Consider the following 20,829-nt stretch of genomic DNA (forward strand, 5'->3'; position numbering starts at 1 on the left):
CACAGCCCCAAACCTGCCAGAGTTCAGGAAGTGCTTTGGGCACAAGATGGGATTTTTGGGGTGTCCTGTGCAGGCCAGGAGCTGGACTCAGTGATCCCTGTGGGACACTTCCACCTCAGGATATTCCAGGATTCTGTGATATTTTCACTGATATAAATGTGTGCAAAACTGTCCTGTGGAGATTGGGATTAAATAAAGGCTGTATATTAAAAACTTCTAGATTAAGTTGCTGCAGTCATAAATTGCCATTCCCAGCTCAGGACACTTTTTAAATATGGTATTTAATCATTCAAGTTTCAAAATCCTTTGAATAAGAGCCATAATAGCAACAATTTGAAACTTGTCTGAAACAGTCACCTGCTACACAAGAAAATGTTTTTAAAAACACAGCCTGTGTGAAATGAAATCACATTTATTTTTGTTTACATGGGCAGCATGACATCTGACCTAATCAAACCTGTCATCATGTGCATTATATTTTGCTTACCCTGCTGGGTGTAAATAATTTCTTCTTAAGCAGATTTTGACTGTAGTAAGAATGTAACTGCTTTTTTTTTTTTTTTTCTGTGATGTTTTCAAAATTGACCTGAAAGGAAACCCAACCACCTGCTTTTAAGCTGATTCATAAAGTATTGTGGTTGGGAGAAGAGTGGTGGGGACTTGCTGGGTGTGATGGGGTTTGGTACCAGGGCTCCCTCCCTCTGCCCCAGCTGCCAGGCTGCTTCCCTGTGCCAGGGCTGCATGGGAGGAGACTGGGGTAAGTTTTTCTCCCATGCTTTGTCTTCCTGAGCCTGGAAACCTCAGCCTGGGAAGTGCCACAGCCAGGGAGGGGGAGAATCCAGCTCCCCTTTTGATGAGGAGTTGAGCAAGGGCTGAATCAGCAGCGAGCTGCCTTCTCTCCCAGCATGTTCCTGCTTGGGAATGTTGTCTAATTCAAACTTTCTTCTTCATTTTAATGGCACCTGGTGCAATTATTGAACAGTTAAGGGTTGTCTTAGTCAAAATATGTGCTTCATTTCTCAAATCTCATGGAATGCTGCTGAACCCTACTCTGCCTAGGTTTGTGCACAGTTCACTATAGCACACATTTAAATATCTCCTAGAAAAACAAAATCCAGCTGGGCAAAAATTGTTGCTGTGCCTTAGTTTTACTTTGTCTCTTCATACATGCAACATTTAAAACCAAACATCAAACGGGCCACGAGCAAGTGCCAGATTTAATAAACTCTCTTTATTTACATACAAATACATGTACACATATGTTCTGCATATGTACACATATTTAAGTGTATATACATACATGGTTTCCACATACTCTACAATAAATAGCATGTAGGGTTTTCTTTTAATTGCCTACAGTGCTGAGTAAAAATACATGGCAATAAAATCATGGCTTACAGCTAAGTTACAAAAGCACCAACCACTGAACTCGTAGCAATAAATCCAAGCTCATGTACAGCTGGGGCGAGGACACGCTATACAGAATACAAAGAGACCAACTTGTAGGAATTGACAGGATTAGGCAAACTAAAAAACATCATTATAGACCAGGAGAGACTCTGTATGAAATAAGATGAAGGAAAACATTTAGATTATTGATCAAACTAAACCACACATTTAAATTTGTCACCTAAAGAGAAAAACAAATCACCCAGTTACTCGTATATTTTTAACAGAGTAATTTTTTTGTGTGAGTCTTTACCAAGGAAATCAGAATTAATCTCATGAGTGAGTCCTTCTGAGCTGCCACAGTCACTTGTCTGTGTGCACATCACCAAACAGTATTTCAATAGTGCTTCATTTAAGCTGTGTGTAACTCCTTGAACCCTGTGTGCGAGTCTGACTGGAGGCAATCAGCACTTCCTCAGCCAGCTCCTGTGACAGGGCCTGTGACATCAAGCTGTCACCAAGGAGCAGGAGAGCAAATTGGCAGCAGCAGCAGCAGATCAATACCCAGAGAAAGCACAGGGATGGTGCTGGAACTGCATGGCCAGAGCCAACCAGTGCTGACTGCAGTGGTACCACAGCTGGTGGAGCACAGCACAGCTGGACCCTCCCTTGCTGCAGTGCAGGGAGCTGGTGCTGCACTAGGGGAAAGCCTGGCTGAGTGTTTGTATTAAAAGTTTCAAACCTGCTTTATGAACTGAAGGTGCATAGACTTTTGTTGTTCTCTCTTTGTCATGGCTGATACTTTGACTTAAGGTGTGCAGTGCAGTGCTATGGGAACGACTGGTGCCAAGGAGGAGAAAGCTGCCTGTTCAGGTGTCATCCTTGTGCTCATCCTTGGTGATGTGCTTTCCTTGCTGCACTTCAATGCTCAGGGGCTGGATAGCAAAATAATTGTTTCCTTTTCCTGGAAGCCAGCCCCTGCTACAGTTCAGAGAATCACAGAATGGTTTGGGTTGGAACAAATCTTAAAGATCATCCAGTTCCAACCCCCCTGCCATGGGCAGGGGCACCTTCTGCCAGACCAGGTTGACTTAAACAGAGATTATCTTTTCCCCAGGTTTTTATAGATTCTCTGTTGCTGCAAAACTAATACTGGGGTGTGTGTGCTTGTGTGAATGTGTGAGAGGAATTAAACCCAGTGATGGGCACGGGAGGAAGGAATGTATACCACACGTGCACACCTGTGGGGTCTAATAAACTAAAGCTTATTGAGGTCTAATTACATCACTGCATATCCATGGGTAGGAAGTCTGAAGGAAGAACTACTCACTCTTCACTTCAATGAACACCTACAGCTCCTACAACTCATAAAAATGCAGATTTCTCTCCTTTTTTATCAAAGAATTAGCACTTTCTCTTAATATTGGGCTTGACTACTTGAGCCCTCTGTGTAACATTCTTAATGAAAGCAGTGGGAGAGCTGTTTATTTGAAGTTTGGGTATGAGCAGCTTTGAGGCTGCTCCATCACTTGTTCATTCTATTGTCACCTAAAGTTCCCAGTGAGAAATAGGACCTGCTAAGCGCTGTCCAATTCAAGTAAAAGACAACCTCTCTGCCGTGGAGTTATTCAAAAAAGTGATTTTTAAGATCAGTGTTCATTCCAGACATAATTTAGTTTGATTCTTGTCACGTGCCTGCCTGGCAGTTCCCTTACGAACGATGAGAGAGCTGAAACGCGACGGCCCCAAAGGAAAACGATTGTTACATAAACAGCTGGATTAGTTACGATACAGCACGAACACAGCTACGGTTTTTAGAGACTTTTTAACCTGATAGGAAACCACATTCCTCTCCAGAAGGTTGATGGGAATGCTCGTTTCTGTGCGGGATCCCCAGGCCGGCTCAGCCGGAGGACAGGTAGGGCGTCTCGCTGTGGTAGTTGTAGTCGGGACAGACCTTCTGCACCAGTTTGTAATCTACGCTGTAGAACGCGATGTAAATGCAGATGACTTTGAAGGGTTTGGAACACAACCAGGAGACATGGCTTTGGGTCTGCTCTTGGTAGCAGATCTTGGAAGGGTCAAAGTTGCACAAGGCAGTTTTTTTGGCGCGGTCTGTTTTCTCGTACTCGATGCGGCAGTTGAAGGACTTGGACTCCTTGGTCTCCAGCGTGGACTGTGGAGATGGCTCAAACTCCACCACTTTGGAGGGCGGCACCAGGCTGACAGAAACATTCCCCAGGCCCGTGGAGTTGTGCCGGAAATAAACGCTGAAGGTTCCGTTGCCGTGATCGACGATTTTCCCCGTGATCAGGAGGTTCAGCTTTACAGTTTTGATGTTGGAGTGGAAGTCACCCCATCCAAACATTTTCTTGAATTTCCCAGTTTTCACTATAGGTCTGCGTTTAGTTCGTGCCAGAGATTCCTGAACCTCCGTGATGTTGGACAACCAATCCCAAAAGTTTTCTATGCTGTCCGAGTAGGAGACCTGGCCGTGTTTCAGCACTGGGGATGGTTTGACAAAGAGGCGTAGGGGGTTGATGATCCTGGAGTGGACCACGTTGTCAACCAGTGTCTCTGCAGCGTCCTTGTCCTCCCAGTCCAGCACCTCCGCGGCTTGCACCACCCGGCTGGTGTCACAGAACACCTGCTCCGAAACAGAAACAGAGAGCAGGGTCAAGAGGGGTGATGAAACAGCCAAGACACAGAAGGAGCCATTGATATTTAATTTTATACTCATAGGATCTGAATCGGTCACCTGGACCACTGTAATGAGTAATTTCTACTCCTCTGTGAGAGTTCAAGGATTTAACTCAAAATAGCTCATGGAAGATGCAAAAATCTCAATAGGAGACATCCATGGGGGCTCCATGGGGACTCCTGTCCAGTTCTGGACAGGCTGATGGCTGTGATGTGCAAAAGCAGGTGCCCCATGCTCACAGATTTGTTAAATGAATACCTGACTGGGGAAAGTGGAAACCCTGAAGACCCCTCTGCTAAAAGATGGAGTGAAATAGAACAGCACAAATTTCCAGTCCCTTCCTTTTTCTCCCCACAACCTTCCAGCTGGTTTAGGCTTAAAATCCTGTTCTGTTGGTGCAATTGTCTCCTAAACCATTTATTGTACATTTGTCTTTTCTGGTGTTGCTCTTTCCATTTGATCCAAACCTAGTTTGCACGTTTGTGCCCTTAGTTTGACACAGTGACCATGGCCCTGTTTTGGTGTGCTGGGTTCAGCTGCACAGCTGCCTGTGCTTAGCAAGGCCCAGTCTTCCAGAAGTGCTGAACACTCCCAGCCACACAGCACAGCTCAGTTTTAGCATCCGTGACGAGGCCAAGCTGAGTCTGCAATGAGAAAGCAAAACTTCCTCCTGGTAGTGAAGGCCTTAAGGTTTCAGAGTCAAACAGACAGGTCTCAGTAAAATTTCCAACTCAGTGCAGACACACATTTCCCAGATGTGTTTCCCTGCTCTCTCTGGCAGAGAAGTCCTGTTGGAAATGCAGAACTCGAGTGTATGATCCAAAGGTCAGAAGGAAGATCTGTGTTTCAACAGGATAGAAATGATCGTCTGACTTTTTAGGTCCTTTAAATCTTGAGTAAATCTTTGAAGAAGCTTTTTGTAGAATGCCTTTGGAGAAGGTGTTTTTAGGGTCTGTTCTGTTTAGAACTGCCTTACACAGTCCTCCTAATGTACAAAAGAAAAACTTTTTCAGCTGCATCTATTTCTACAGAATGCGTGAACAGAACAAAGAGATGTTTAAAATGGGAAGAAGAAAGGACACGGTTGTCCTGCCCCTGTCCTCAGTGACAAACTGCTGCTGGCCAAATGATGCTCTTGCTTCATCACTAATCCCACAATTCCAGAATCCAGGTGGATCCCAGTATAACTAATGCAGGAATGGGGTTTTCACTCTCCAGCAGCAACATTACAGGGTGGAAGTTTTCCTAAAGCAGCCAAAGTACGAAGGGCAGACGTGGAATGTGTGGGATGGAATTTTGTGCTTCGTGTCTCATGAGGGAAACCTCAATGTTGGGCTTGCTTTTCCCTCTGCTCCTGATCCCAAAGGGTCTCCTACACCTCTGGTTCCTCACAGGGCTCTGTTTTTTACAATATCCAGCTGTTATTTCTATAAATTGCAATTTTTCATTTCATCATCTGGCAAAGATTAGAAACTCCAAAGCTCTTAATCTTCAGTGGGGCCTGTTCTGGAGCAGTAGGCTCCAAACCAGAGCCCGAACCCACTACCACGTGTCCTTCCTGATCACCCTTGATGCAGTGATTATGAAATGTGGAACAGCAGCAACATTCACAGCTTGAATGTTGAAAGGTGACCATCACTATTGCTAAATCATAAAATCACAGAATAGTCTGGGCTGGAAGGCATCTTAAAGATCATTCATTTCCAAACCCCCTGCCATGGGCAGAAACACCTTCCAGCCTGGCCTTGAAAAATTTCAGGAGCCTGTTCCAGTGCCTCATCGCCCTCACAGTAAAGAATTTCTTCCTAATAACCAATCTAAACCTCCTTCAGCTTAAGGGCATTCCACTTGTCCTATCACTTATTTTTTACTAGAAATAAATCCAGGGCTGGGTGGAAATGCAGTGGGCCAGGTGTGTCTCTGCAAAAATACCTTATTTCCTTCTTCAGATTAAAAGCAGGGGAAGAAAAGACAACAGTGATCACTCTCAGCCCCAGACCTTGTATGTCAACTTTCTGCCTCTATCTTATATTTTTTTTATGGCTGAGCTAGGAACCCGAGGAAATAGGAGATTCTAATGGAAACAGTGACAGATGCTGATCTGTACCAGCCTAAATAGCACTGTCATAATGATGCTGGGGAAAACATCACTTCTGCTGTGATGGAGAGTTGCTGGTGAAGCTCTGTCATGTTTATGTGTGGCTCTTCAGCCACTCTTAAGCCTGTCACCAGCCCAGGATCAGCTGTGTGATGCTGAGGACGCTGGCCATCCCCACTGGCAGGGAAATCACTCCCCTGCTGCAGAGAAGTGACTCTGCTCACATGAAGCAAGAAGTGCTGCACACGTTCATCCATCCCCAATCTGACCTGAGGCCTTGAGAAGCACATAAAAAAAGGCTTTTCTGCTGCATTTCTAGATTACAGCTGGGCCCAGGGGCCTGGCAGTGCTGGAATACCAGAAACTTTCCTCATTTGCACAGCTAAATGAAATGCTATTTAAAATGCTAATGACCACTCAAACCATGGGCACCTACAGCTGGTATTGCTGTTAGCAACTGAGTCAGAGGGGAAAGTAGTTGGATATTTTAAGGTGAAATATATGGAAAGGAAGCTGTTTAGTTCACAGGGGAATCTGGCTTTGCTGGTGTCTGCACCCAGCTCTGAGTGTCCTCTGGCAAGGGCACAGGAACACCCTCAAACTCCTTCTGGGCTCCTGGTCTTCTGCAATGCTTATTGAAATCCTGCAATGGCTCTCTGGCTTTTCTCCCCTGGCCTTTTCTGGGAGATGCAGAGGACATTGAGCCATGTGCTCAGTGTATGTCTCTTCTGGGGGCTCTCACACCAGATGAGATGGCAGAGTGCTGCTTTCCCAGGGGTGCCTTGCTGAAGGCTCTGATAGGAAAAGAAGAAATATGTGGGTATAGGGCTGGGGATGGCTGAAGGGTGGGAAACATTAACACATGCTAAAGCCAGACAGGTTTGCCACATCAATAACGTATCAGGGCACAAGTATTTCAAGACCATGATGCTGAAATCACAGAATTGCACCTTGCTAGACTACTGCTACTTTTATTTATGTAATTGTTACACCAAATGAGGTTTACTCATGGGGTAACGAAACACACCCCTGAAGCTACAGTGACCTGGGCTATTTCATGTGGTAACAGAACAGCTTTCATAACACAGGAGTGTGAAATCATTGATAAATTGAAATACAAGGATATAATACCCCTGTTTAAGGCCCAGACAGCAATCCCTAGGCTCTGCAGAAAGCTGCACCTCACACTTTGGGTTTACTCAAGCTTACTTTGCTTGAGTATTTTTTTCCTCCTCTTTTTTGAAGTATTTTGCAAGGCTGTGGGATTCTCCAGTCTTGCACAGCCTTAATTCTTGGCTCTGCTCCATCCTAGTGCTGTCTTGTTCCACTAATTTCATTACAGGGGTGAGATTCAGGAGCTGACAGAACTTCTGTCAGCTCAGAGGGCTGCAGGGAAGCCCTCATGGCCCAGGGTGGTAAATTGTTGTGTTTTGCAAATATTCAGTAAAAAAAAAGAGCTGAACAAAGAACTGCCTGGTTCTGCTCACTGCCTGCCTCAGCAGCAGGAACGAGGGGACACTGCTCAGAGATGTGAATGATGTTTGGGCTTTTGTAATGTAAAACCTTTGTGGAGTGCAGATTTTTTTTTTCCTGTTTTGAATAAAGCTTTCTGCAGTATAAGAGAACCCAACTCTAACACTTGTTTTTTCCCAAGGCCCTTCCCTCACTAGCTGCATTTTGCTGTTAGTGAGGAAGGGCCGATGGCTTTGTTCAGCTGTTTATTCACATTGGTTAGCAATTTCCGGGCAATAAAAAAATCTGTATTAAAAGAACACAGCACATGCTGGAAAAAACGACTTCCTCAGCATCTTTCCATTTCACTATAATGCATCACTATAGTGAAAAATATTGCTGGTAGGGTATTTGAAAAATACCAGCTTAGGGAAGTTAGAGTATCCATTTAAACAGATGGCTATTGCTGGAGTTCTCCTCTGCTGCACAAGTGTTTTCCCATTCCCTCCAAACCATCCATTTCCAAACAGAAATCACCTAATCTTTTTCCCTATTACAGAGGCTGTAAAATGGCACCCAGTTACCCTAAAATTCCCATTTGCCTGTAGGTATTTTCCAGTAAGAAACACAACCTTGGCCCCATCCACAGCGCGTCTCGCTGCTTTCTTTCACCGCGTAAACGGCGAGAACAGCTCGAATCAGTGCAGCGTGGTTTATATTTATGGAGTTTTAAACTTCAAACCTTTGGTTCTTCCTCTGCCCCCCTCTAAAAGATGGTGACTGCTCTTCACACTCTCCCCCTTCCATGTATGATCCTGATCAGAGCAGCACAGGGTTAAATAACATTCCCTGTGAGCTATTTTTCAGAAATGAGCTGACACTGATGAAACACTGGTATCAGTAAATGCTCTGTTTTCTCCATTTGCCCAAATTTGGGTTCATTTGGAACTCACTCCAGTGCCTTTCTCAGCGGGCAAGGCACTAAATAAAAGCAGGTGTCCCCATGCAAGAGTTAATAGTTCTGGTGCTTTGGGAATTTTATCCAGGTTATTCATCAATCACCAGCAATCATTCCTTTAGCTTCACCCCTGCCAGGAATCATTTAAAAACTCTCAGCAATTAGCTGGAATGAATTGGTCTGTTGGAATAAACAGCTCTGAAGCACCATTCTGCTGCTCACTGGGAGCTTTTTATCCCACTGCTGGAGAGGAGGGGTACCACCACTCCTCTAGCCCCCAGTTTCACCAGTGAAAAACTCACACTGGGGGAGGATTCCAGTGTCTCCTCACTCTCTGCTGCTTCCATGCCCAAGTGTCCCATGGGTTTGCACTCGTGTCCCCTCTGCAGCAGCACAGGACACCCCTCTGGGGTCCCTGTGCTGATTTTGGATCCTCACAGGCCATGAGATAACGTGGCCCCATCGAGTGGCTGCACAAAAGCCCCATTTTGAAGGGGGGTGTGTGGCAGGGAAGAGAAATAACTCTGCTTTATCGGTTTGAAAATTCAGTGATTTCAACACATTTATCAAATTTTAAATAATTTATATCTTGACAGGGCTTATCAATTTTGCAAAGCACACACATTAACCAGATACAATGATCTCATATTAGCTTTTTCAGCATCTTACACTGGAGCCCAGAAATATTAATAAAAACTCAGCCCGTCATCAATTAAATGGAAAAAACCATAAAATTGTGTTCCATTATAGTCTTTTAGTCTTTTTTTCCCCCCAAGAAAATGATGACGGGCTCCAATAATTCATCACAACAAGCTGAGCTTGAACTTTACTGATTATTAAATTTTTTTTTCAAAGACAGAGGCTGTGGAGGGTTTTATGGCTGCAGATGTGATTGCTGTCAGGAATGCTGTGAGGAATTTGGGGGCTAAGCAACATCTTTCAGCAGGACTGTGTAAGAGTGCCATGCTTGTTGCATCCAGTCACAGCCTCATTTTTCAGGATGCAGGGGAGCTGCTCTGCAATGAAGCAAAAAGGCAGAGTTGGATGTGGCTTGGAGCAATCTGGTCTGGTGGAAGATGTCCCTGCCCATCCATGGTATGGGGCTAGAATAAGATGAGCTTTAAGATCCCTTCCACCCCAAACCCTTCTGTGGTTCTCTAATCTACCAAGCACTGAGCTGGTGGTGGGTTGGTGGGATGTGAATATCCAGAAGAGAGGCAGAACCTTGTAGCTGTGGGTGCCCTCACTCCTCAGGCACCCAGAATGCCTTTCCAGGTTCTACGGCCTCGTCCTTGCTGAACTGTAAGTAAATAAACACAAGCAGGTTCCTGTGCCTGGCTTTCTCTTTTCTGGAGCAATGACTGGCTCTTCAAAACACTCTGGTGCAAAGATGAAATTAGGTCACAAATTCAGAGTTCACTCGCTTGATTTCTGTTTCATTTTGAACCTGCTGACACAGAGGGACTGTGGGGTTCAGTGTGCCAAATCCAGCAAGGATATCCATCATGGGGGAAACTGCAGAGCTGGGAGTCAGGGGGGCTGATCTCCAGCTGGACAGTGGCACAGTACTTCTCAAAATCCCCCAGACAAGTTAGGGAGGTTACAATAAAGAAATCTTTAAATGCTATTGCAACCTTCTTTCACTCAGGGAAGGTAGCCAGAAATCCCCTGTTCAAAAACTAACAGAATTGGATTATTTTAGCAATTTCGCCCAGCTTTGTGTAGTTAAAAATACAATGAGAAGATGCTTCAGCAGAAAAGAAAGCCTTTATGATTGAACCTTGCAGCCCATTAGATTTTCTGCTTGTAAACAGAATCATTGAATCATTGAGGCTGGAAAAGCCTCTGGGACCATGGAGTACAACCAGTGACTGAGCACCACCATTTCAATCATTCCATGGCACCGAGTGCCACATCCAGGTTTCCCCAAACACTTCCAAGGACGGTAACTCCAGCACCTCCCTGGGCAGCCCACTCCAGTGTCTAATCACCATTTCTGTGAAGAAATTCCTTCTAAAGTCCAACCTATTCTATCACCATTTCTGTGAAGAAATTCCTTCTAACGTCCAACCTAAATCTCCCAACAAGTCCCAGCTAAGACCATGACCTCTCGTCCTGTTGCTGGTTTCCTGGGAGCAGAGCCTGACTTCCAGAGCCTCCTTTTCTCCAGGCTGAGCCCTCTGAGCTCCCTCAGCCGCTCCTGGTGCTCCAGATCTTTCTCTGGAAGTGCTTCAGCCCCTCACTGTCCTTCCTGAATTGAGGGGCCAGAAGTGGACACAGCACTCGAGGTGTGGCCTCACCACTGCCCAGTCCAGGGTCCTGCTGGCCACGCCATTCCTGACACAATTTCATTGCATATTTTTTAAACAAAATTGACACTTCAAGCTCAGTATCATGTTTTACAGGGAAAAAAAAAAAAAACCACTTTAAAATTCTCCAATTTGTGCAAGCAAGCAAAATACTGTTTTACTAAAACAGCACTTCAGTAAAGAAACAAAACTGGGAGGAAGAAGCAGCAGAAGAAAAGAGTGAAAATTAAAAATAAAGCCTGCAAAGATTTCCTATTTCAAAAATGTGCCTTTTTCACAACCCTGACAAGTGGTTTTAGGTTATCTGAAGTGTTCCCTCCAGCCGCAATTGGATAAATTGCTTAGAGCATAGATTGCTTTTAAATTATATCCATGCATTGAATTGATCTACCTTTTTGCTGAGAGAACAGAAAATTTGTTCTGAGAAATGCTTCTTGCCAAAAAATGTGCACCAATTCTCTTCTTGAAGATTTTGACTCTTTGGGTTCCCCTCCCCCTGCCTTAAATCTAAATTAGAGATCTCTGAGATAAAAATTAGGTCTCTTATTTGTATGTGTGTTGGGGAAAAACTTTTACATTTTTTTCTTAGATATCACTAAGTAGTTTTAGTTTTTTCACTATTTAAGAGGCATTCTGGAAGGGTGGGGAAATAAAAGAAATGTAAAGCTTTCAGTGAAGGGTCTGAGAAAGTCTAGTGTAAAAATATCAAATTGAGATACTGTAGATACAGAAAACTTAGATTATTATTATATTAGCACCAAATAACTCCCACTGATTCTCAAGTGGCTTTTTCAGTCACTCTGTGCATTTTTTCCATATTCAGGCTGAATTCTCACAATCTATTTTGCACTGAGCTTCATGGCTACTACGGACACATGTACTGTCTTATGGGACTGAGATGGGGTTTTAGGGTGGAGATCTGGCATTTAGTTATTTTTAGGGCCATTTAGAAGACAATCCTATCCACCTGGAAATCCTGTGAAATGTGCCAGGTGTTTTCAATCTACACTGAAGTTGTGCTGCTTGCAGGTGCAGCTCATGGAGTCATTTAGGTTGGAAAGGGCTGTAAAAAACATCAAGTCCAAGCATTGATCCGGCACTGCCAAGTCCCACTAAACCCTGTCCCTAAAACCCACAGCAGCTTGCAGGACCAAAGGGAAGCAGGGACACTCAGCCCCTCTGCCAAGCCAGCACCTGCCCACCAGCCCTCTGCTGAACTTTACAGTTAATAATTTCCCCTCCTGCTTATTTCCTTAATGCCCGGGGGATGTCACTCCACGTTTCAGGACCAGTTCATTAAAATCCTAATTTCAAGCAGTAATTATCTGTGTGTGCGCGCTGCCCGTGGAAGCGGCGCTAGCGCTGACATGCTCCCAGCTGCAGGAGACTTCCCAGATGCTCCAGTCCTGGAAGCTCTGGGCAGGAGCCACCCTGGTGCTCAGCTGGAGCCTGGCTGGCCAAGATTTCTGGGGGGGGAAATGTTTTCAGAATCACAGCTCACCATGAAGGCTGTTTTGTGCGGCAGGGAAAGAGCGTGAATGGAAAACTGTTGTATCTGTTAGAAATGAACCTGACTTTACTGAAGTTGTCATGAGGGGGTTTCATGCCTTGTAAAGTTTAAATTAAAAATCAATTATGGAAGAGCCCTTAATCTCCTCTCTGGAGTTGTTTTGTGTTTGGATGTTAACTCTGAGACCCCGATGACCTCTCTCAGTGTGAAATGCGACACAGCAAAGGCTGGTTTTCCTCTCTTCCCACTCATGTGCAATTATTCAATTTTTTACTGCATTATGCAGAGGAGAGTTTTAATAATCGAACCAGATTAAAAGAATGAAAGGATGCTTCTGACGAGTTAGAAACAAAGAGAAGCTGTGCATTTCTAGCAGATTTCAAGCTCTGTATTATTACAAGGCGTAAGAGATGATTAACAAAGAAAAATATTACAGTTATCTACTCCCTTTGAGAGCTTAACTAATGAACCTCTACCAGCTGCTCTTGAAAAATCAGGAACACTATCACTATCAATTTCAAGACAAAGCACAGCTGACAGATGTTTGAAGTGATAAATCAGGCTGCACCAGGATTAAAATAACAAGCCCCAAATGGCCTTTAAAAGACAAAGGTGCTGCAGTGAACTATTTTCAGCCACTTTGGATCCTGTCAAAAGTTAGATCACTGATACAATTATCTTGCAAAACAGTAATGACCAAAGTAATATGTTATGAAAAATCTAACAATAGTGATACTGGAGCCAGGCTTTTGAAAAGAACAGGTCTGATAGTCATTTGTGCTTTTAATGGCAGAACTGAGAATGCCGTGCTTCCCTGAATACTGCTTCTGGGAATGAGTGATGAAAAGTGAGCACTGGGCTGAAGCATTAAATGTAACTGAATTGCATTCTTGTACATTTTAATTAATCTTTTTTTTTAAAGCAAGAAGTTAGATTTTAATAGGCAATGAACAGCATTATTTAAATCAAGCATAAGATTTTTGTGTTGCTTCACTGCAGGCTGCATTTTCTAACAACCTGCCGGTGACGCGATGGAGATAAAGATCCCATTCCTGGAGAACAGCCTGTGTGCTTCCAAACTCCACTGCCTTTAATGAGAGACAACTGCAGCCAGGGGAGAGTGAGCAGAAACAAATCCCAAGTTTCTGGACTTTGCCCCAGCTTTCACAGTTTAGTGCATCTCATCAGAGCGTGCACTTCCTTCCTAACCCTCAGCTGGGTTGGAAGGAAATGCTCTGTTTAAAGCATTACAAGGTGTTTTTCTGGCACCACTCCTTGCTCAGGCAGGGTCACCACAGAGCTCAGCATGGAAAGCTCCCAGTGGAAAAGAGCTGCCCTGAGTGCTTTTGGCACTGACATCTCAGGAAAGCCGTGGTCACCCCAAGTTCCTGGCAGGCTCCTCCTACAGAACCAGTTAACTGGGGCTATCCAGTGACTCTTGAATTCCTCCTGAATGCTCCTGCTGTTTGAAGGAAGTGTGTGGATGTATCCAAGGGCCCATCAGCTGGGCAGGGACAAGGGAGATTGACTTTGACTAATAATACTGTCAGGTTAAAAGCTTTCATCCAGAGAACACTTTTGCTGTTTTCTTCAGGGATGGTGTTTCTTCCTGGAAGCCTTGGTGCCCATGAGCACTGCCATTAATGCACCCTGAGCAGCACAGTCAGACTAAGCTCTGGGAGCTGCTCTGTACATTTGTGGCATCTCCCTAAGAAAAATATTTCTGCTTCAAAGCTTTGTGACAGAAGCACGTGGGAAGTGCAGGTGCAGCTGGATTGGTACTGGCACAGAGGCACAGGGGCACCCACTGCTGCTCAAGCAGTGAGATCAGGGAGTGCAGCAGGGCAAACCACGGGCACACGCTGCTTTGGAATTGCAGCCCAGGGATGTCAGGGTCACACACTGGGGAGAAGCTCCCCACTCACACCCTTTCAGTAAGGTGGAGGCCCAGGAAAAGCCTGGTGGTGAGCACCACGCCAGGACTGCATCAAAACCTGTCCCTGGCTGGGCAAGCCCTCGTCACTGCCTTTCCCCAGACAGCACAGGTTAGGGATGAGGGCCAGGCTGAGGGTTGTCCTCCTCCCCATCATGCAGCCAGTGTGGAAGCTGGGCTGTGCTGGAGCTGCCTGTCTCCATGCCTGCTCACAGCTTGTGTCCTCCCTGCTCAATGCGTGGAAGGCCACAGAAGTTTTCTAAATTAAATTAAAATTCTTTTTCCTTTTCAAAGCACTTAGCTTGAGATAGCACACTGGGGCACTTGGAGGTATTTCATTGCTGCCTACACACATGCATGCATGCTGCTTTCCTAAATGAATTACTCTCTTAAAGAAGAGAAAATCATTGACTGAGGCTGCCTGATTATTAAGTTTTAAGGTGAAACAATATTAGCTTTTGCCTGGCATGAGCCAGCCACGCCTGCAGTCATTGTGTTCTTCATAATGGTGTACTAACACTGGCTTCATACTGTGAGGTCCTATTGAAACCCAATTTTAATATCTTTTAATTTATTCAGGCATTTTTTATGTCCCCAGGAATAGGAAAATCAGAATTCCTTTTCGGGAAAAAACAAAATGACAGGTTTAGGATGTTTTGAAAATGACAAGGTTCAAATTTGAAATCCAGTCACTGTGTAAGTTTTAACAGGGCTTAATTAGAAGTTGGTCAGTCATCTGCCCTGATATAATAAATCCATGACTTGTGTTTAACAAAGGGAGATGAATTTGACACCTAGATTGCCTGGAAGAATGTCACAACATGTGCCTGGTTTGTTCCCTTGCAGGAATTTACCAAGATAATTAATATCTAAGATTGTTGTAAATGCACTGTAAGAACAGAAAGAGGATCTGAAGACAGAAAGGCTCAGATCAGATGAAAATGTTACATTCTAGCACAATAGGAATTAATACAAATTGATATCATTTGCATGCAAAAATATAATTTCAAATCTATTTGCTCCACATCTGTATCAAACAAGAAGGGAGCACATTCAACACATCTTTACATCTTCCAGTCTTTCTTTTACTGTGAATTACAGTGCACATAACCCCAAGTGTTAATTAGGTCTCATTTCACTATGCATTTGATGTATTCCAATTGGCATATAAAGAATAACACTTCCAGGTTGTGTAAAAGAACTGTACTAGCAGGGTGCTTGCAGTTGGTGAAACAAGCCCTGACAGCAGATAAATCATCCAGGGGAGCTGGGGCTGAGGGGAATGGCACTCTAGCATGTGGCTTTTAAGGCACACATGTCTGAAACATACACCCCAGAAAATGTACAATCCTAGCAACAGGGCAGGGGGAAGTGTTCTCTTCAGAGGCTCACTAGTGGTGTTTTACAGGAAAAGCTGTATAAAAGCATAACCTGAAAAAAATCTTTCCTGTGTTAGCACAAATGATGCAAATATCAGTGGATTAGTGGACCTGGCCAGCTGGATCCCAAACCCCCAAAGGCCTGAACCTGAGGTCAGTTTAGATGAGCCCTCAGTGAGAAATCTCAGCTCTGTTGGCTTGTCTGTCTTCACTTACAGCAGACTTTTTTTCCCCTCCTCAAAGTTCAGATAAGCAGAGAATCACAGAATGGTTTGGACTGGAAGGGATCTTAAAGATCATTTTGTTCCAACCCCCAGCCACAGGCAGGAACACCTTCAGCCAGGAAGGTTCCATGGATGCTCCTATCCCCATTCTCCTAACAACCCCTTTGACTTTTCCCTGCTCCAGAACTTGACCATGCAGGGTAACAAAACCAAAGTGTTCCTAAGACACTTTGGTTTTCAGATTTCTTTGGGGGTTATTCTTTTTTTCAGCTGACCACAGTCTTGAGCTCCCTGGCAAATGATGAATCTGCTTCCAAAACAGACTTTGCTAATTTAAGACTTACTCTGAAAATTACCAATTGGCAGTAGTCAGTTCTCACTACTATTTAAGAAGTTGGATAAACCAGTTCATAAGGACTCAAAATTGCTAATAAGACTTATAGTCGCTGTTTAATTCACACACTGACTAAACAGGACAAAGTGAGGTGTTTTTCATTAAATTCTGAGTCTGTACAAGAAACCTTAGCCCTGGTCATGAGTAGGTTTGGGGATGAGTGTTAACAAGTGCCCTGAGTAATTTCAAACCCCCAACATTTGGGGTTAGGAAGAGCAGGTTTTTAGAACAAGAGATGTGAGATGTGAGCTGATAAAGAGAAGCTACAAGAAGTGGTGATGTGTAAGTGATGCCAGGCTTCAAAAGTCACGCAGTCCTTCTTGTTCCTAATGCATGTTTTCCCACAGATTGTGGAGATCAAAGAAGGAAACAAATCTAAATGTAACTGCCTAGACCAAAGCTGGTAATAAGTGTATGACAGACATAAAAGCAACTCCGCTGTAAATGTTTTAAACTGTCTCCTGTGGATACAAAAGGTGGTTCTACAGGGACAGGAAGTAATTCCCTGTATTAAAATTTAATGTGTTGCCCTATGTGATCAATTACAAAGCTATAAATATGTATGTGCGTGACTGAATCAGTAATAAAAATGTGATTTTATAAGTCTCTGAGTCTCCATGATCAGGCCAATAAACTTGTTACATCAAATTACATTGCAGCTTCTGGTTCCTAGAGGAGTGCCAGTTCTTGTGATGAACCATTTCAGGAAGGGCTTGTCTGCCTGTCCTACCTGCCTGTGATGCTGCAGGGATAAGGATAAATGGAGCACAGCCTTGTGCCACTTCCCTGTGTGCCTGGATCACCCACTGGTACAAACCTAATCCAGACCAGTCACCAGAGTATATGCAAGGTAGTCTGCTAGAGACTTTGGCTCAGAAATTGGTAAATAAATCTGGCTTCTCCATTCTTCTTAGCTGGGTTTGAGGCTGGGAACCTTTCAGCTCCTGTTTGAGTCACAGCAGCTTCTCCTGTCCACAAGCCATGCATGGAAGAGAGCAGGATGGGTGCACTCAGTAAGAAACAAGGATTGCTATCACCCACCTTCAGGGAACAAGGAGCTTGATTGTGTTACCTCACTGAACTGAGTTAGTATTTCCATATCATGCTCCAGAAAAGAAGGATCTCAGCAGATCTCTGTCCAGCCAGCAAAGTAAAACACCTCATTAGTGCAGATTAGTTTTATGTCTTAGAAGTTAAGCTCTGGTTCAACTTTGCTCAAAATTCTGCAAAAATCCTGACAGCTGAATACAGATCAAAATGTCCAAAAACTTCTGATGTGCAGTTCATTGCTGTTCAATAGGTGGGAGGAGATACCTTCTCTGGAGTGCCAACAACATGCTTCACTTGGCTGCTTTTCTCCATCTCCACGGTCCTACATGGGATAAACAGGCTGGAAGGAGAGGAAGGGTCCCAATGCCCCCAGTTTGCTCCTCTCTCTGGTTTGGGATGCTGCTTCCCTGCCTCACAGCCAGGTTGTGATGCTCTCACCAGTGTGTAGAAATACTAAAAGGTCAGATCAGGTCTGATGTTCTACATTTAGAGATGTACTAGATTTCCTGTACAGTAAGTCCAAAGTTAATGCACTACACCTGGGTCATATTTTTGTAAAATAGTCCTGCATTTTGCACGACTGTACAAGGAAAATATTCCTTACCAGAAGTCAGACCCATGCAGACAGCCACAAGTTCCAGTAGGAGGTAACAGGGAAGCAGGTTTAACTTCTGATAGCTACAGGCTAGGAACATGCAAATAACTGAGAGGTGTGATTGTGGCAAAAGTGAATTGTAGCACCAGCCAGTCCTGAGAGAATATCCTCTGCTGCAGAGAATGGCAAACCCCTTTTGCCTTTGGCTTTAATGATTTATATTATGTGGTAAGTGAATGAGCAAGATACACGTGCTGGTTTTATTGCTCCACCCATGTCCTCAACTAAGCATTTCTTCTTTTTTTTATCCTGTGGCTAATATCACAACTAAACTTTGGTATATAGTCTGTGTATTGATAAAAAATCTTCTCAGCTGTTCTGCATAAAATACTTCTTACAGAATGATTCCTTTCCTGATTTCCTTCAGGCATATATTATTTACAGAGGAAAAAAACAGAGGGAATCAAATCACACAACCTACAAAAAGAGTGAAAAGCAGGGCCTTACTTGCTTCCAGCAGTGAAGAAATGTAGTGTTAAGACTTGAAACTCATTTCCAATTTTCTGTGTTCTACCATGGTCTCTAAACAGCGCATTATCTCACACGCCAGATGTGCAGCTGTATCTAGGAACTACAGGGTGCAATAAGTAAGGAATTTCAACCCTATTTTTTCTTTTATGTTTTAAGTAAAATACTTATTCTGATTTTAATTTAGGTTTTTTTCTTGTTTTTTGTGTGCTTTGTGGGGTGGGAGAGAAGGAGGGAGTTTGCTGTTCAATTATAGAAATGGAAAAAGGAAATCACGTGGGACACAGAGTATTTTAACGTAACAACACAAGAGAAATCAACATCCACACCTCTAATTTTATTTAAATTGGTGTAAAATTAGAGTATAGAAACAACTTAATAAACACTTAAGTGGAATTTTTCCCACAAGTCAGCAATCTCTTGGCTGCCTCTGGAACTGAAATAAAACGGAGAGATCTTGAAAGTTATTTGAACCACTGCCAAGTACTATTCTGAAAATACTACTTGGATATTAAGTAATTTGAACACATTACAATAAATGTTACTCTTATGTTACTAGCAGGTTTATTTTTATTCTTATAACAAAAATAACCATAATGATAATGATGATAATAATTATAGCACTTTTCTGTCTCAGGTGGGAGGTAGTGACCTCATGAAGGAGTCCAATGGTGTTGCAAATGCCTGTTTTTCATGAATGAGTAGCCATCCTGGAAACAGAGGACATAAAACTTTGCACCAGGATGAATCTAAAACCTGGATCCAGCATGCTAATTTTCTGGGATGTTAATAGCATTTGGGAGCTGGAAGGTGGAATATCAGCTCAAGAAAACAGAGAGGTCACAGAGGGAGAAAACGAGTTTTAGTCTCCAAGGGACATTTTAGCCTTGCTGTTTTTCCAGGAAGGCTCAGGAGCCTGCCAGGAGTCAAGGAGCACTCCTTGGGTTCCAAGGAAGGTTTCTGTGGCTTTTCCCAACACCTGAACACCAGCGTGGTGCTGCTGCTCCCTGGCTGTGAGCATGGTTTCCGTGGAAGCTGACAAGGGTTGGTTCCTCACAGGATCAAACGGCCGAGCCTGATGCGCAGTGCTCGCAGTCATCCACAAACAAATGAGCTAATTAAATTATTTTTTTGTGTGTACTCTGCTATACTGCATAGTCCAATTAAGTTGCTAAGCCAATCATCTTGAAATAAATCAACCACATTGTTACATAATTCTTTTTAACAAACAGAGACATCATTATATGAACTAGGTTCTAAGGGTGCCAGATGCTCCTAAACAGGGAGTCTAATTTATTTTGTTGATTTTAAGAAGCAACCCATTCATGTGTGATAGCTTTTGTCATCCAAAATGCTAATTCTTGTCTGAGTTTAAAGTAGGTTTCTGTCTTTCTCATCCATAAATGAGAGCAGAGAAGAGCTAAATCTGGGCCCTCTTTAATTCCTCATCACACAATCACATAAAAATCTTGTCCCAAAACACTGAATAAATGCCCTTCTAAACACAGCTAATAGAATTGCAATAGAAAAGAGGCCAAAACCACTTCTCAAAATTATTGTACTCAATATGAAGAAAAAACATCTGATCTCTGAAAACAAAGGTTTTGCTGAAGAAAGAGCACTTGCTGAAAGGTTAGCATCGTGTAATGGGAAAAATGGGATGGACTGGGTTCCTGGGTAGCCCATGGTGCTGCCCAGTAATTATGTTCAACCTAGAGCAGCCTGGCAGAGGGCTCAGAGGCTGTGGCAGACTGGGAAGCCTCGTTCCCTCTGTAAAAAAAAAGAGAAAAGATCATGTGCTTTCGATTTGATTAACGTTTCAAGGATACTGTTAAGGGAGATGGGCAGCAGAGATGTTCCCTTCCAACACTGCCATGACACAGGCTCCTCCAGAGGAGAGCAGAATGCACACATCTAACCCTGCAATCAGGCAAGTCTCTTTTTATCTTTTTGCCCTTTTTCTCCCAGAGAGAAGATTATAGGAAACAAAAAAGCTGTGTTGGTTGTTTTTTTCTGATGCATTCATTGGAGGGTTGAGTGACTCTTGCAGAAGCCAAGGTGTGCAGAGCAGCTTTGCTTGGCAGCCCTCTCCTAACCCATCTCCCAGGGTTTCCTGACGAAATCACTCTGGACCATTAATAACCAGCAGCCTCAGAGATGCACAACAGCACCGAGGAGAAAGAAATGAGCATTACTGAATATTTTCTGTGCACCTGTGCTTACCATTCTGACTTGTTCCCGTTTGTTTTGGACCACAACAAAACAGCCTTGCTTTGTATTTTCACTTGGCCAGTGATGATTGAAAGTGA

The 20,829-nt window shown here is 43.6% G+C and overlaps 1 protein-coding gene across 1 annotated transcript in view; it reads right to left on the reverse strand.

The window, feature by feature from the left end:
• Positions 1 to 1,211: 1,211 nt before the first annotated feature.
• The window catches only part of NXPH2 (neurexophilin 2), a 35,130-nt gene continuing 15,512 nt past the window's right edge, over positions 1,212 to 20,829 (reverse strand). The window contains exon 2 of the mRNA XM_054636578.2: positions 1,212 to 4,036. Within this exon, the coding sequence (XP_054492553.2) occupies positions 3,293 to 4,036 (744 nt within the window). The 3' untranslated portion in view covers positions 1,212 to 3,292. The remainder of the gene's footprint in view (positions 4,037 to 20,829) is intronic.

The sequence above is a fragment of the Agelaius phoeniceus genome, chromosome 7, assembly GCF_051311805.1.
Source record: "Agelaius phoeniceus isolate bAgePho1 chromosome 7, bAgePho1.hap1, whole genome shotgun sequence".
NCBI classification, from domain to species: Eukaryota; Metazoa; Chordata; class Aves; order Passeriformes; family Icteridae; genus Agelaius; species Agelaius phoeniceus.